The 16495-nt window shown below is 42.6% G+C and overlaps 2 protein-coding genes and 1 long non-coding RNA gene across 4 annotated transcripts; 1 reads left to right on the top strand and 2 right to left on the bottom strand.

Annotated features, from left to right (window-relative positions):
• Positions 1–567: 567 nt before the first annotated feature.
• kcnk6 (potassium channel, subfamily K, member 6) lies at positions 568–11681 on the top strand. Of its 2 annotated transcripts, XM_068713040.1 has the most exons (4): positions 568–626; positions 767–990; positions 4257–4649; positions 10561–11681. In XM_068713040.1, the coding sequence occupies exons 2-4, from the start codon at positions 792–794 to the stop codon at positions 10809–10811; spliced, it is 843 nt and encodes a 280-aa protein (XP_068569141.1). In that variant the 5' UTR covers positions 568–626; positions 767–791; the 3' UTR covers positions 10812–11681. The 2 variants fall into 2 exon arrangements, with proteins under 2 accessions (XP_068569141.1, XP_068569132.1); XM_068713031.1 differs by having other exon boundaries at positions 568–990.
• On the bottom strand, positions 6362–7000 carry LOC137882163 (uncharacterized). The gene is made up of 2 exons (XR_011103916.1): positions 6784–7000; positions 6362–6640 (listed from the first exon to the last, which is right to left on the bottom strand). It is a non-coding gene; the product is annotated as an uncharacterized lncRNA (long non-coding RNA).
• Positions 11682–12034: 353 nt separating the features above from the next.
• sertad3 (SERTA domain containing 3) lies at positions 12035–16495 on the bottom strand. Its single transcript, XM_068713052.1, is given in 4 exon segments — positions 12035–13993; positions 13996–14756; positions 15572–15660; positions 16404–16495. Coding segments are annotated over 2 exon segments (855 nt in total). The 5' UTR covers positions 14750–14756; positions 15572–15660; positions 16404–16495; the 3' UTR covers positions 12035–13892.

The following is a 16495-nucleotide window of genomic DNA, read 5'->3' as shown; positions in this document are numbered from 1 at the left end:
ACCTAATGACAATGAATGACAGTATAAGTATTCTAATCATAAGTCTAAGGTAAAACATTTAGAACTGAATAAAATACCCCAGTACATTTATATATGTAAGGTAATTAAAATACGTATCGTTACACTAGCTTATTATTTCCCAGTTGTTAAGTGAAGCAATGAATATTTATTCAAAATTAATATATTTCTAAGTTAAGACAATGTGGTTATTTTTCATTTTGACCAACTTCTTAAAAACAAGTACAATAACAAATGTCATTTTTATGCTGAAAAAACGTCTTTATTTTAAGCCTTTACCACTAACCGCACATGTTACCCCGTTCACCTGTAGCGTCTCCCCTTAAAGTAAGTCAAACAACTTACAACTTTATTAAAGTCTCTGTACTGAGAACGTACAGAGACAGTCCTGAGTGACAGTGTGATGATGCCAGCTCTTAGCAGACTTTCCAGGATGCAGGACTCCGAGCTGACCACACCCCTGCTGGTTCTACGGTGGGAGGAGGATGCGTTAAACAGGAGGGGTTCAAGTTGAATTGGGACAGCCTACAACAAAAAAGATCAGTTCCCAGACACAGATAGGAAAAAAGGAGAGGAGAGCAGTCACAGAGACGGAGAGGGAAGCCCTGGTGAGCAGCTCCACGCATGCTAATCCCAGAGTAAAAACAAAACAAGCCATGCATTCCGTAGGCAGGTCGTGGCTGCTGCTTACCGGCTTCGTGCTGTTTTATATCATCTACCTGCTCTTCGGAGCACTCGTTTTCTCCAGCGTCGAGCGGCCGGTAGAGGACAAGATGCGCGAGGACGTGGAAGCCCTGAAGCACGAGTTCCTGAACCAGAGCTGCGTCAACGCCGCGTCGCTCGAGCGCTTTCTGCTCAAAGTGCTGACGGCCAACAAGTACGGCGTCTCCGTCCTCAAGAACTCCTCCGCCGCCTCGAACTGGGACCTGGCGTCCTCCATGTTCTTCGCTAACACTCTGGTCACCACCGTCGGTGAGTTGTTCGGACAAAAACTACAGAGAAACCCTCATAAAAAAAGTTTGTTTGTTTTTCCAGCGAGAAAAGTCACCCGGTGGCGTTCCAGCTACAAAACGAATTAATAAACGACTTAAATGAATGAAGATGTTCCAATAAAATATAACGCATTATAGTGACACAATGCCATCCATTCTGAACAAAACACCAGTCAAATACAGCGACTTGTATTTATTTGGGAGATAAAACGCCACAAAAGTCTAATTCTGGTAATAACTTGATGGTGTTTTTTTAATATTTTCTTTGCCACGTGTCATGGATGTGACAGACAAGTTGTAGCTGAGGGACTTTCTAAGATCAAAACACGAACGGGTACGTCAGAAACCCCCCACAACCCGAGGGGAAAATAGGTTTCCTCTTTACTTATAAATGAAGACACCATTTCCTGTTCAATCAAACGTGGAAAACTCTAATTATTTATCCTGAGAGGAAATTACCAGGTTTTATTGTGAAATTTATAGGAGGTCAGATGATTATGATTACCTTGACTGTTACCAGAATACTGCAGGGTCTGATTAAATGTGACACAATGGTCTGAACACCCCACTGTGTGGTGCATCTATAGTGCATCTATAGACTGCATCTATAGCCTGACCTGGGCTTCAGAGGAAGTAAAGGGTGCAGCTGGGCTGCCACACATGAAAGTTTTTTGTGGGATCAGCCGGGGTCACCTACAGCGGTAATGTCGCGGTGTCCCTGAACTAGTCGCACACCTGCAAGGCCACCTACTCATACCGCCACATCATCTTCATCAGTAATCAGTTTGTTGGTTGAGCTCCAGACCTGAGAAGAAGAAAACAAGTGACAGGCGATACACGATCTCATTAAAGCATGAAGCAGTTTAATCAGTTACTGAAGCATTATACAATACCCCAAAAACCTAGAAATGAATGTCCTGTAATGCTGTGATACTGAGCCCAAGACGTGTATCTTTAAGTCCTACTGTCCTCACACTTCGACCCATGCAGAGTACACTTTATCAAGCATGCAAAGCTTGAAAGTCACTTTCAGTTTGGTCATCATCAGGAGCATTACTCACAACAGTTGTAAAATGTCTCCCTGTGGCTTTCTGAAGTCTGAGGAAATAAACCCGAAGATGTCACCGGGTTTTTTTTCTCAGCTCGGGCTCGGAGGCTTCGCATTTGCGACGCGACAGCCGTCTTTCCAAGCAGGGGAGTGGAGTGTGAAAGTTGTGGGTGTTTATTCAGGCAAGGAGAGCATAGTGAAAGATGATACCAAGTTGCACCATGGGAAATGTTCTCTCAAGACGCCTAACATTATGAAAGTCCCATACTAAATTTGCCCTTTTGTGTAATTGACTTAATTAGTACGGAACATAGTGCCACTTTAAAAACCAACCCGCCTTGGAATCTGTTTGGCTTCCAACTAGAGATGTTTCGATAGCTTCACAGCTCGGATAACCAAACCTTAACAAATATTAATGTTTGCCTGAGACAACCACTGTCTACAGTCATTACACTGAAGGCCTGAGGCTTCAGTGGGATGGTCCAAAGTTTATTTATTTTGAAAGAATTGCTTGTTATTTGTTTTAGAATCTTTTTTTCTTTTTCTTTTTTTTTTACTAAATTAAACAGGACTTTCATTGTCTCAAGTTTTATATTTCCAAATATTATCCATACAACAAAAGTTTTCCCATTCTGTAACCCTGATTAAGTTTGGGTCTTAAAACAACATTCCACTACACACAGTAACTTGTGGGAAACGCCCAGAACAGCAACAGAGGTACTAACTTTAAACATTGTCCTTGCAGAATTTCCCAGCTATTCTAATTATTCAGCTGATGTTATGACAAAAAAAACATGGGTTTTTTTTGCATTTATTTGTCGTCTTAAATGTCAGAATGAACCGATATCCTGTGACCTTATTTCAACGTGTTTCCTGTTGAAACAGGATGTTGGGGCAAAACATAGTGACTCAGGGAAGGCCTGCCAGTGCAGCATGTTTGAAAAGTTAGGAAAGTTGTTTTTCTTCGTGCCATAACATTGATTTTTAGAATTGATAGTTATTGGACCTTGTGTTTGTCTTAAATGCTGTGTCATTGTAATGGTCAGCATTCAGAGCCCGGTGAGACATGCCTATGAAGTTTTGACAGGCACTGCCGGCGTCAAAGCCACCTGAACTCTGCAGCATCATTCTAACACCACACAGAGAAGCTGCTTTATTGCAAGCTTCTGTGCTATTTAGGCAAAGTGCTATGAAAACACTCCCAGGCACGCTGACACTCACATGGGGACATGCAAACTCATGCATGAAGCAGAACAGAAATGACCTTTGTGTTCAGGGGAAATTAGTTTGCTCTATGTGATGCATGGATTTCTTTCACAATGCTGCATGTGTTTCCGTCTGTGACACTTCCTTAATTGTCATGTTAAACATGTTGATGTTTGGTTGTCAAGAGAAAGAACACACACGCAGTCAGATGATCAGGTTGTAAAACAAACCGCTGGTTTATTATCTGAACCTTTTTTCTTTTTTTTTAATTTGGAGGTAAAACCAGAAGTGAACTGTGAAGTGTGTGTGCGCTGTTCACCACTACAATAGGTACAGTAAGTTAAAGTGGAACCAGAAGGTTCTGCTTAATCAGTTTGTGGACAGACTGGGAAGTCGTTTCAACGTTTAATTGTTTTGTGAAACTGAGTTTATGTACAGTCTGTCTGATCGTTTCAGGGTTTGGACTCCAAAGAGACACAGAACATGTGTATACACACCTCATGCTAGCTAACAGTTAGTTTGGTTGTGTTTCCTCCAGGTTTTGAGACATAAGTCTCTTGAGATTTCTTCCTCCAATATAATGGGTGTGGAATGGAATTTTAATATAACATTAATTCAACTGCAATGTGTCTCTCTAGAAACGATGTCCTCGTTGCTCTAGTAATCCTCAAAACAAGCTGTTGATTGTTTTTTTTGTTTTTTTTAAAGGAAGTGATGTTGATATACAGTTAGATTACAAATGTATTATCCACCAGAGTGGAAATTTTAATTAATTTTGCCAAAAGGTAAAAACAAACCACTGAGACGAAGTATAAAAAGCACAGCAGTACACTAGTAAATATTTTCGGTTGCCAATGCCAGGAAATACAGGATGAAAGTCTGTGGGGATGCTCAGGGATTTAAGAATAATAATTGTAAATGTATATGTTCAGGTAGTAGCTGATGTGTCACCACTTTAACGGTCCTCTTCCTCCAACATACCTGTTCTCCAGGTTACGGTCACACCACTCCCCTGTCTGACACCGGAAAGGCCTTCTCCATCCTCTACGCCCTGATAGGAGTCCCCTTCACCATGCTGGTGCTCACCGCCTGCGTCCAGAGGATCATGCACCCTCTGGTCCTCGCCCCCGTCGGCCTCCTGCAGCGCTGTGGCATGCAGCCACGGCCGGCCACCGTCGTCCACTTCGTGCTGCTGCTGGTCCTGGTGGTGCTGTGCTTCTTCTTGGCGCCGGCGGCCGTCTTCAGCTCGTTGGAGCCATCCTGGTCGTTCTTGGACGGCTTCTACTTCTGTTTCATCTCGCTGTGCACCATCGGACTGGGCGACTTCGTTCCGGGGACACAGCCCCGGCAGAAGAACAGGCAGCTGTACCAGGTCTCCGTCATCGGTGAGTGCAGTTGTTGTTAAGTCCCTCGTATAGATCACAAAAGCATTTGCCCAGTCACCACTCTGGTGTAGCCAAACGTCAGACCAAAACCCCAAAACGGCCACATAGTTGGAGTCTAGAGTCATGTTTGTCCTTTTAAAGTTTAGATAGACACTAAATCTTTCACACTGTATCCTCATACTACCGGAGTAGTACACAATATCTAAAATTCGGCACAAATGTCCAAATGGACTCAAAGATGAACAGATTCGAATTTAGTGGTCAGAGGTCACTTTACCCTAAGAAAACATGTTTTTATGCCTCTGCGATTGTATTTTCTGGTTGTCCGTCTGTCCCATTCTTGTGAACGCTATATCTCTGGAACGCCTGGAGGGAGTTTCTCCGAATTTGGCACAAACATCCATTTGGACTCAAGCTTCAACTGATCAGATTTTGGTGGTCAAAGGTCACTGTCACCTCACAAAACATTTAAAAACTTAACGTAACATAACTCAAGAATGAATATGCTAATTATGACAATATCACACAAATGTCCCTAATGGGATAAAATGATGAAGTGATGACATTTTGGACAAATATTGATATTAATCACAACTCCACTGGTTGGCGGAAGCATACAGCTGTGAGATGGTGATTCCAGTTATGTATTTTAAACTTGTTTCCAAAAACCTGTTTTTCCGATCACACTGGTGTAGAGTGGGTTGTCCTTCAACCAGAAGATCGGCGGTTTGATCCTCGGCTCCTCCAGTCCATTTTGAGAACACTTAACCCAAAAAATGACTCCTGCAAGCTGCAGTGGGCAAATGGCTTGTAGTGTAAAAGTGCTTTAAGTGGTCGTAATAATGATTTTCTGCTTCAGTTCCATTACTTTGTTTGTTTGGTCACATTTGCTTCTGATGTTTAACTCGTTTGCTTTAGTGTGAACGTTTCTACAGTCGCGGTGCCAGGCTTACACACTTCCTCTTATTAAGGCTCGGTCATCTTCAGTACATGTTTGATAAGAAGGTGTTGTCTCATCAAGATCCGGGACACAATGACTCACAGACCAGCGCACAGTTTACTGAGCAAACAAACAAGTTTCAAATGCATGCCCATACCTCAGTTAAAGCAGGTGAATTAGTACTCGCACATGAAATTTAACAAAGACGTGTGGAAGCAGACGTTGCTCACTGTCACTACCCTCCCAGTTGTGTGTGTGTGTGTGTGTGTGTGTGTGTGTGTGTGTGTGTGTGTGTGTGTGTGTGTGTGTGTGTGTGTGTGTGTGTGTGTGTGTGTGTGTGTGTGAAATCTTATATACAGAGTAAAAGCCATTAAAGCAGATCTACTCGTCTTATTGATCACAGGGTTGTGAGTTTGAAACCCCAGTTCTTCCTGTCGACCTTCCTCATGTGGTAACTTCACCACGATTTTATTATTAAAAAAATGTATTGGGGCCACAACAATACACACAATGTGGTGAAGTTTAAATCTTATCAGCTCAGCAAACACCCAGGAGCTAACTTGATCTTAACTGAACCATCTGTAACCGAATACAACACACAGATGATTAATACAAATTTACCTTTTTTATGGAGCAACATGAGCTTTTCTGTATGAAATTTAAATCTTGCAGGCGGGGTGGTTCGTCGTTGGTTTGGATGTTCTAATGAACCAGTGTTTCTGTTTCTACACCCTAAAAACATCCCTAATTTAAAAGCCAGTTTTCAACAGAGTTATCGTGATATTTTATTGTTATTTCACTTCAATGATGTGTAAGAATATAAAACCCACTGCACTTGTGGGTAACGTTGAAATGAGAACTAACAGGGGCCTCACTGGGTCCGGTGTGGTTGTTGTCCTGTGAGGGTCACACAGAGCGGCTACATGCCTGCACAGCTGTAGATGAGTGCAGGTCCACCAGAATGTCCGTCTGACCCGGCAGCGTAGAGGCCTCCAGAGCACAGAGCCAGAGGTGACCGTCTCATCTCTCTGTGCTGCAAAGATTTCCTCTTCTTCGGAGAGAAAAGAAGAAGATGAGGCAGCATTTTTTTTTTGTTCAGCAAGGAAAGCAGGTATTTTTCAAACAGAATAAACATGACAGGAAAGGCCTTAAAGGGATAACGACATATTTCCTCTCTTGAGGGGAGAAGCTGACCTTGCATGCAGTCTTCATTCTCACCTCCGATGTGAGAAGTAGCACCTCTCGCTGCTTCTCTTTTCTCGGTAGAGGGGTCGAGAAGTGGGTTCCTCAGAAGTGAAACTGCTCTCAGGGTTGTCCGTTAGCTGCCTGGAAATTGGAAGTGCACTCTTCTGTGTGGATCAGTGTCAGTCCAACCCACTTTGTGGAGAGTTTTAATGGAACTGAAATGATCTCAGAAGCGTCGGTGGCTTATGACGCCACCATGAGGTTGAGATTTTGGGGTTTGAGTGAAGTATCCTAAAAATATGGTACACACAAGTTCACGTCCTCCTCAGAATAAATTGTAATCACGCTGGTGATTCCCTGATTTTTCATCTAGCGCCACCATCAGTCAAATTTACAAAAAACTTGTGATTTAAATACTTGTAATCAGTCATATTCCCATCAACTGCAGTTGTTCTTTTTGCCGTTTTTAATGCTAATCAACAAATGCTAACATGGTCAAATGAGACGACAGCCATGATAAACATTACCCGGTTGCCATCGGCATATGAGCATTGTCAATGTGGGCATTTTAGCATGCTGATGTTAGCATTTAGCTCAAAGCCTCACAGAGCTGCTATTGTGGCTGTAGACTCTTTAGTCTTGTTAGCGAAACAGTTCAGTGCTATTTATAGCGAGTGAAATCCCCGTATCAGAAGCTGGGTTTGTCATCATTTTGGCAACATGAGTGCGAGTCATCTTGATGCTAATTCACCTCATTTCATCCCCCCCACTGCACATCCAGACATGCAAAGTGAGGTTCGGTGCTGTTCTAAACTATTAGCAGATTGTTTTTTTTAGGAGCAAGCAACGGAATAAGTGTCCGGATGAAAGGCTTGGACAGGAAAACATTCAGTGTGGAAACCATTTGTGCGCATTCACAATGACCCGATTGAGATGTTATCTGTAGATGTTATTCTTCAGAAAACGTTCGACTGGATCCCAGTGGGTTCTTTGTTTCTCATTTTAGATTGAGACCTCACCGTCACATGATGGTTATTTCTTGTTATTCAGCCTCTGTGCCGGGTGTTTTGTCTGTAATTGAATCATGGTTGGAATGACCTTTTTGTCCAAAAGTAGCTGTTGTTTTTCTCCTCTGTGGTCCCAGTCAGAGAGCTCTACAGGGCAACACATTTAGGACAACCTATTGAGATGAATGCGGTCTTTTGTAGTGATTTGACTAACAAAACAAGAAAATTCAACCCTAAAATACCTTCTTACTTGAAAACAGTCGGTTTCTGTGTTCATTTAGGACATGAACATTTAGTTTGACTAAGCATCTTTCAGCTGATAAACACTTTTGCCTTAAAGTTGGGGGATTTTTACATTGGGTTTAATGGTCAGAGGGAGGTGGGCACACACGGGAAGTTACTGTTTTTCTTTTCCTCCTCTGTCCTCGGTTAATCCCTTCACTTGAGTTTGGAAGGAGGCCCGGCAGTTCACACGAGCCTGTTGTTTCCTCGTCCCACAGGCTGCATTATATAACAATGATGTAGGTCGAGTCAGATTAACCCCCGCGGTCCCTTGCAGGTTTCTGAGGGAGGACTAGAGAGTGACTGCAAGATGTGGCCTGACGTCTCCCCGAAACTGTTGTTTCCCCAGCTGAAGGGCTATAGCTGACCATATGTACATTTATACATAAAGGATTCACTTATTATGAGCAGCCATCACTTTGTCAGAGGAGGCAGTGGAGGTCTCAAATCTTTCATTGTCATCGTAAAGAAGGTATTTGGACTCCCTCAACATGTTATTGTCAAATGTTATTTTTCCACGATAGCACAGAACTCTCAGTACTGCTGAAGAGCAAATATTTTGAGGTGGTAGCTTGGACAGTCAAAGTCCCTTTTAACTTTTTCACCACGATGATTGCTTCACAGGTGGAAAATAATACAAGAGCAGTATAAGATGAAAAGCTGGCAGGTTTCATACTGTCTGATTAATTACAGTAATTTATTAAAAGTGATAATACGGGGATATTATGTGTTTCTTGAAGTCCTAACTGTGGACCAAAGCTCACACTGTATATCCCTGGGATTTCCCCTGCGCAGCTTACTGTACACTTCCCACAGTACACTGTGAAGTTGTTGAGCTGAGGCCTCTGTAATCCTATACTGTTTTTCCTGAAGAGTTGGCATACTGCTGTAGAGACCATTGTCCAGGACCTGAACTCTGTGGATATGTGGGGCACTTTTAGTGCTTACGGGTGACCGTAGAGGACCGCGTCGGCTTTTCCTGACTGCAGAGCCAGAGAATCGGAGCAGGAATAACCAACGTCGAACAGATTTTGTCCTCACCTTTGCCTCCCACTTGAGGACACTTTTTGTCCTCCTTTTGGGTGAGACTGGATTTACTGAAATAGATTTCTCTGCCCACGGCCAAGTTCCTGTGTGAGGCTTTGACATTAATTCCTCGGCTCCTAACTGGCCACATTTTCAGTGTTTGTGTAGTCATGGGACACTAGCAAAGTTTGATACGGTAGTTTCCTGGTAGTCTGTCTTTTCTCTGATTGTCCCAATAAAACAAACATTTATAAAGAATATCATTTCATATTTGATTTGCTTATATTTTACATTAAAAGGGTCCCAAGCTTTGTGTCCCTGGACTCATGTGGTTGAAACCTTCACATCAGTGAGGTGGTGCTGAAGCCTGCCCTGATCTACTTTGTACACACAATGGGACATGCTGCTTATACCTTGAAACAACAGCTCTGTGGAAAATACCACATGTCCCAACAGCAACGTAACCAATTTAGACTAAATAAACACATTAATCACATGGAGTCCAACTGGTAACTTAAACACTTAAAGCTGCAAAAAGATGATTGAATTCAAGTTAGTCACAGATCTGTTTGATTATCAGCTGTTAGAGATTCCACGTCGTACGTGCACTCCATTTGATAGTCTAGTAATGATGTAACTTGACCTCACACTAGCTATATTGATCGTGATCGTATATTTGACACATGGAAAGAGTTAATGAACAGTCTGAAGGGAAAACCCTGAAAACCAGGAAGTTAAAAAACTGTCTTCCCCCTTAGTGACGACAATGATTACATATTCTTCAGGAAGTGCTACCCTGAGCCTTCCACTTAGCACTTATTGTTTTCATACTAGCTTGTTGCACTTATTGTATTCGTATTACTTATAGCACTAACTGTTTTTCTTGTTTCTGCACTGTACTTTGGCTCTGAGTTATGCTCTGCTTCATGCTCTTAGATGCTTCTTTGGAAAAGGAAATGTACTTATGACTTCTGGTGACTAGGAGTTCTTTTGATCACCAATGTTGATGCACTTATTGTAAGTCGCTTTGGATAAAAGCGTCTGCTAAATGACTGTAATGTAATAATGTAATGTAATGTAATATTTGAGACAGTTATAATCAGAGATGTGCAGTATTTCTGTTGCCTTTACTTGAAAGGAAATTACTTAACTTCCTCTGGGTAGGATAGGACCGGATCTGGGTAGGATAGGACCGGATCTGGGTAGGATAGGACCGGATCTGGGTAGAATAGGACCGGATCTGGGTAGAATAGGACCGGATCTGGGTAGAATAGGACCGGATCTGGGTAGGATAGGTCCAGATCGCCTTTTTTCCCCACACCTCCTGATGAGTCCAATATTTCAGAAATAATGAAGATTCAGCTTCAGGTAAAGACTGTCTTCGGGCAAAAAAAAAACAAAAAACGATGACTTGTTCTGTTAAATGAAAAAACCCCTGTGACCGCCTGTCTCTCTGCCCCCCCCTCCCCAGTCTACCTGTTTGTGGGCCTGATGATGATGTTCCTCCTGCTGCGCACCATCCACAAAATGGCCGACCTGCACGGCCTGACCACCTTCCTGCAGCTGCCGCGCTGTGAGGACTCGGACCTGGACGAAGACCGCAAGCCCTTCGTGGAGGACGGACCCGAGCCTCAGACGCCCCCTTTCCTGATGGAGAAAGAGGCCAGCAAGCCCCTGGAGCCGGGATCTCAGTCCTCGTACAACACCATCAACACAAGCTGAGCTGTGGGGGGGCAGAGAAGAAGAATAAGCTCTACCTCTGACATCTAGACCGTTGGGCTGAATCTGAATTCTTGTCTTTATTTGTTAATTTTGTCGTCTTCAGTCTCCCCGTTAAACACCCAGGTCCTTCTTTTTATATTTCACATCTGCACATCATGGGGAAAGCACCTCCACACTATGGACCAGACCGTCCGCTCATATGTAGAGCCACGGTTGGCCTTCAACACTTGAATGCACCCTCAGAAGCATGACACAAGAATCTGTAAAAACTTCCGATGTCGTCGTCGGAGCGAGGTTGTACGTGGACCTCCGCTGAGCATTTAAAGCACGGGTGATGTTAACTGGAATGTGTCTGATTGGCTTTCATGTGCTGGGTCAGCCTTGAAGACTCCAGAAACCACAGACCAGCACTGGGTTTGCCTCAGGACACGAGCACATGGGCTGCTCTCCTTTCACGGTGCTGCCCCCTGGTGTTACATGTTACTACACCTCCAGAAGAGGGTCAAAGGGTTGGAACAGAGGGACCGAGGAAGAGACAAAACATTTCAATGACTGTTAATAATAAGGGTTTCATTGCAGTGAGTGAGGAAGTGATTCATTTCAATGGAAAAAGCTCATGTTACTTGTCAAACACGACATGTTATGTGTGATTTAGAGATTGTGAACACTTGAAATGCACTTTAACGTTGGCATGTTATTTTTCTTTTACCAAAAATAAGTTGTAGTTGAATGAGTAGGCTGATTATATCCTGATACTGTAAACATAAGTTGTGTCCGTTCATGTTGGTGTGTATGTTTGTGGTTTAGTCCTACCAGTTTAACATGTTTTCATTGTTGGTTAACTGTAAATTAAAGTAACTTTTCCCAGTATTATGTCCTCATGTTTGTTCTCATAAACTCAAAGAAAGAGTCTGAGAGCATGGAAGTGTGTCTGTGATCACGACAACACCCAAATTAGAGCGTCTGAAGTGTTTTACACGGTAGCAGGTCGGCCTGAACCCTCTCTGGTTGGAGACTCTCCATGTGTTATGTAATGCTCTTTCACTTTCATGGTTCTCTAAATACACTACTGCTGCTTTTCTTCTGGGTCATAAATGAAACCCAGCATCCGATAACTGAGTTTATTTATGTGCAGTAAACATCATTTTTCCCCATCCATTTCCAAAACGGTCAAGTATCAGCTGTAAAATGTACTTTATGCATTATAATGTTAACAGCACGACTTCATTTTCACATTTTATTAAGAAACATCAGTATAAATAAAGACATTTGCCTTCGTTACAAAAAAGTCTAAATACAGTGTCCAGGCATTCTGCCCTCAACTTCCAAACATAACCATTAAAATATTTGCAGAGAAAATAAAAGTAAATAAAATAACTACCATGGCAGTACATTAGAATACCATTACAGAATTGTCAAACATGGTATGACATTACATCTTAACAAAAATATGCCATTCATAAATATAGTGAGACTGCAATCCAGCTATTCACAAAGGACCTTTGCATAAAAAGCAACTTTGCTCCACAGACGGGACGGAAGAACAAAAACCTGACAGACAGGCAGCCTGTGCTTCCTCTGTTGCACATGTCAGCAGTGCTGTTTCAATGCTGGACCAACATGTATAGCTGGTTAAGTTAGTTTCCTTAAGTGTTTTTTCTTTTAAACAAACAGTAACAGGACTCCACTTTATGGGTTTGGAAGAAATAATTTGACCAGCAATATTACCACTGCTTAACAAATAAAAGACAGACAGTAAAACGCAAGCCAGACAAGAAATGCATATTAACAAAAGTGCAATAATTCCAAAAGCAGACATAACGTGAAGCCCACTAGAACGAGCGGACCTACTGATGAGTGACCAGCTGCTCACAGCACCATGTGGCCTCCATCAGCTCCCAGCGTGATGCTAAGCACCCACCAGGACTGATCACAAACATCACATCTGTACAACAGAAGCTGTTGCGTAGTGGTTGTGACTCTAGCTAATGTACAGTGACTGTACTATCGCATTAAAACCCACGAGGACGTGTTGTCTACAATCTCAGTACCGTTAACGCTCTTTGAATAACAGCATCTATTAAAAGACGCTAAATGCTTTTTCTGAGCTCGACTGCATTGCAGAACAGCTGTTTCCTGAGCTACAGCTGCACTCTGAGAGGGAAACATTTCGGACTAAACTAATTTTAGTTTCACTCTTTTTGGCCATCAGATGGGGCGTGGCTTAACCTGGTTGAGTGGCATTAGGAGTTGTGTGCTTTTTTTCCACCGAGTACTCTTTACTGCTAATACAGGTTACATTAAAGACATGTCATTGTACTGTACCTCCAACTACTAGTTACTGATTTATAACTGATGATAAACTGATGAACGAAATTGGAAGAAAATACCGGTTCTTGTGGATTTGTTTTCAGACTAAACAAAGCACTTTGTCTGGGTCCTGACCCGATCTCTTAACACCTGATACCATGTTCTAACTCGCTGATAAATATGAGGTTAAAAGATTTCTTCACAGAAGTTTGACCTATAATAGTAGTGTTTCAAATATTCTCTTTCAAACACCAGCCAAATCACATTCTCTCAGAACTCACATTAACATTTTACACTTGTTTTAAGTGATGTATCGCCCAACTTTCATTTGTACTTCATGGATCAACATCCATACATAACTGGCTGATTGTTTTCGTACTCCAGATAAACTGGGATGTTCAATGTGAACGCAGGATTACTTGAAGCTGTGGTGCCGTTGACGCATTTCAGGGCCACGCTGCTGCTGATGCAATTTTCTCTCCGTGGAAAGAGATTAACGTCTCATTTGCCGAATGAATCCTGTTCTCTAATCACACCTCCCTTCTCTTGTTCCAATTAGCTGAGTCACACTCGAAACTGTAGTAAAATGCTTCTCAATAGTTCATTAAGATCTGACTCATTGCCATTAAAAAAAAAAAAAAAACCAGCCTTATCTGGTTTACTACACATAGTTTTCACAGTGGTGTGACCTCCATTTTTGCTGGAGAAACACAAACTCTTCACGTGGAACAAAAAGCCTCACATCCTTGATTCTGACTTAGAGATTGGTGGCTAAGAAAGAGATGGTGAAGAAGCGGACAAGGAAGACAATGGGCTGGATGAGGAGAACGAAGGCAGACACTTCAGATCCTGGTTGAAGCGATGTGAGGGGAGGAGGAGGAGAAAGCGGGCAGATACTGGTAAAACTCCTCCACAGCCTGGTATCCACCTCCACTGCCTCTGAGCCCGAGCACACCCATGTCCCTCTCCAGCAGGGATGTGTCTATATCCTGGAACAGATCGCTAGACTCTACCTGCTGCTCCCAGCTTCCCGAATATCCTCTGACTCCCTGTTTCACCCACGCCACGCCTCCATCGCAGGGCCCCGACAGGTTCTCCAGGGACCTGAGAGGCGCCCGCGGAGCTGCCTGCGGGCTCCCGTCGATGATGGAGTCCAGCGCAGTGAGGATGGAGGAGATGGCGGCTGAGAGGGAGTAATCGGAATCCGTGGACATCGATCCCCAGTCCTCATCTTCATCTCTAACAGACAGAGGGACACTTGATGCACCAGAGTGGTAGCTGACAAGAGCCGCGTGGCTGTCAGAAAACGTCAAGGCAGAGTGATGCCTTGCTGCAGCGCCTCCGGTGAAAACACCCTCCTGGAGGGCGGATGGAGAGCCACAAGGCGGTGGTGACACCTCCATGTCTACAGAGGGCGCCACACAATCCTCCAGGCTGATCAGTCGCAGCGTGTTGGCTATGAGGACGGACCTCCGCAGGCTGGGTTCAGGCAGCACCTGGCCACACTGGTACTTGTTCAGGGAGACCGAGAAGACGAACTGCCGCTGGCTCTCCCAGACGGGGCTGCTCCGGTCAGAGACCTCCACGTCCTCCGGGGGGTGTTTGCGCTTCTGCCCTTTAATGATCATCTTTGAACTGAGGAGGAAGCAGTAAACCGTTAAGTTGACTTGTATTGCTGCTTAAAATCATCTCTAGTTAACATTTGAAAAAATACTACAGCAGAATGGATAAATCTCGAAATGCTCATGAGATAAGAAACACATAATTTAGATATATTCTGCGCTGAATCATAAAATAATAAATAGTAAATTATTCAATGTAAATATAATCTATTAAACATCACTTTGGCTCTGACAACCTGTGATAAACATTTGTCATATTTTTCTCTTATGGGCTCTAATCAGTAATACATATATAATTTAAAAGTAGCAGTCAGTAGATAGAGATACTCTGTAACACTGCACATGTTAAAGTTAAATACATTAAAATGCATCAGCATTAACCGTATTCAATAAATAAGGTACAATCACTGGTGTGTTCAAATGGTTTTACTGCTTTTTTTGAGTTTGTTCAAATGTGACCGAGTGGCAAAAAACTATTTAACTAATTGCTTAGTTTGAATCAACGCATAAGGCTGAAAACAGGAAATTAAATAACCATGCAATTGATAATATAGTACATTCAGCGATGCTTTCTGTGAAAACGAACGCTAACTAGCTCAGTCACCAGGTAGCGTTAGCTAAACTTAAATGTGTGTTGGGGGTTGTGACGTTAGGAGGGAAACGGAGACCTCGACAGATAATAACGTTATAACGTTAACATATACTAACATGCAACGTACAGGACTGACTGGAATCATCTCGACTAAAGACACGGAAACGATTAACGTAGTTAACACACGAACGTGTTCAACTTTAAACACATAAAGTTAGACATCTTTAAGAACAGACCTGTTGAATGTCTTCCCGTCTCTCCTCGGTAACGTTAAGTCTAGTTATCGTTAGTCGACACCGTTATTGGTGGTTGCCTCCTCTTCGACCTAAAAAGTAAACATTTAACGTTTAACTCTAATTCCGACCGTTAACAATCGATTTAAACCTTTCTGTTTCTAACTCTGTACGCTGCAGCTGCTGTAGCTGACCGCCTCGGTCTTCTCCCGCCCGTGATTTGAGTTTCCTCCAAAAGGTTTACAGTTGGGGGCTGGATGTATCGAAAGGCATTATGGGTAGTGAAGTTTAAGTACGTTATACAATCTGCATAATACGACGTTACAAATCACACGTTTAACTATATATACATATATGGCAAATATAATAATTAAATCCTGATTCATAAAATAAACATTCGTTTCCGTCCTGATTATTTTGCACAGACTGGATTGTCAAACTTGATATTATGTAATTTGCATCGTTCTAATTCCTGACGTATTACATCACCGACAGAGGAGGGATTCCCTTCAGCATATTGGTTTTAAATACAAAGTTAGGAAATGTGTGTGTAAAACATTAGTAATTACCAAATACTGGTTCAGTCAGTATGTTTTATTACATATTTAAATTACTGTAAGAAAATGTAACATTTCTGAGAGGATATTAGACTAATATTAAATCAAATCAATCAAATTCACATTTTCACTGACGTCTCCAAATACACGTAACGACAAAGCAAAATCAGTCAAAAGGTCTAGATCCTGCACATGTGACGTTCCACGTCCACGTGAATATTCGTTTTAAACTGTCGGTGATAAAAGTCGCAACTTATTTCAGAGCCCGTGTCATTTACCTGAGAGAGCAGCGGTCGTCAGGAGAAAAGCGGTCAGTGGACGAAACTTCTGCTGAGATCAACTAGCGACATGTCAAAGTTGACTGTTTCGA

The sequence above is a fragment of the Cebidichthys violaceus genome, unplaced genomic scaffold (assembly GCF_023349555.1).
Source record: "Cebidichthys violaceus isolate CVI_PGR_0920_01 unplaced genomic scaffold, fCebVio1.0.p SCAF_1, whole genome shotgun sequence".
Lineage (NCBI taxonomy): Eukaryota > Metazoa > Chordata > Actinopteri > Perciformes > Stichaeidae > Cebidichthys > Cebidichthys violaceus.
The sequence above is the reverse complement of the archived record's forward strand: the minus strand, read 5'-3'. Positions and strand labels throughout refer to the sequence as shown.

Bases quoted from the DNA above. Each gene is read 5' to 3' on its own strand.
- kcnk6 (XM_068713031.1), top strand. From the start codon at position 675: ATGCATTCCGTAGGCAGGTCGTGGCTGCTGCTTACCGGCTTCGTGCTG. The intron at 991-4,256 runs GTGAGTTGTTCG...CCTGTTCTCCAG, and splicing joins CACTCTGGTCACCACCGTCG to GTTACGGTCACACCACTCCC. The intron at 4,650-10,560 runs GTGAGTGCAGTT...CCCCCTCCCCAG, and splicing joins GTACCAGGTCTCCGTCATCG to TCTACCTGTTTGTGGGCCTG.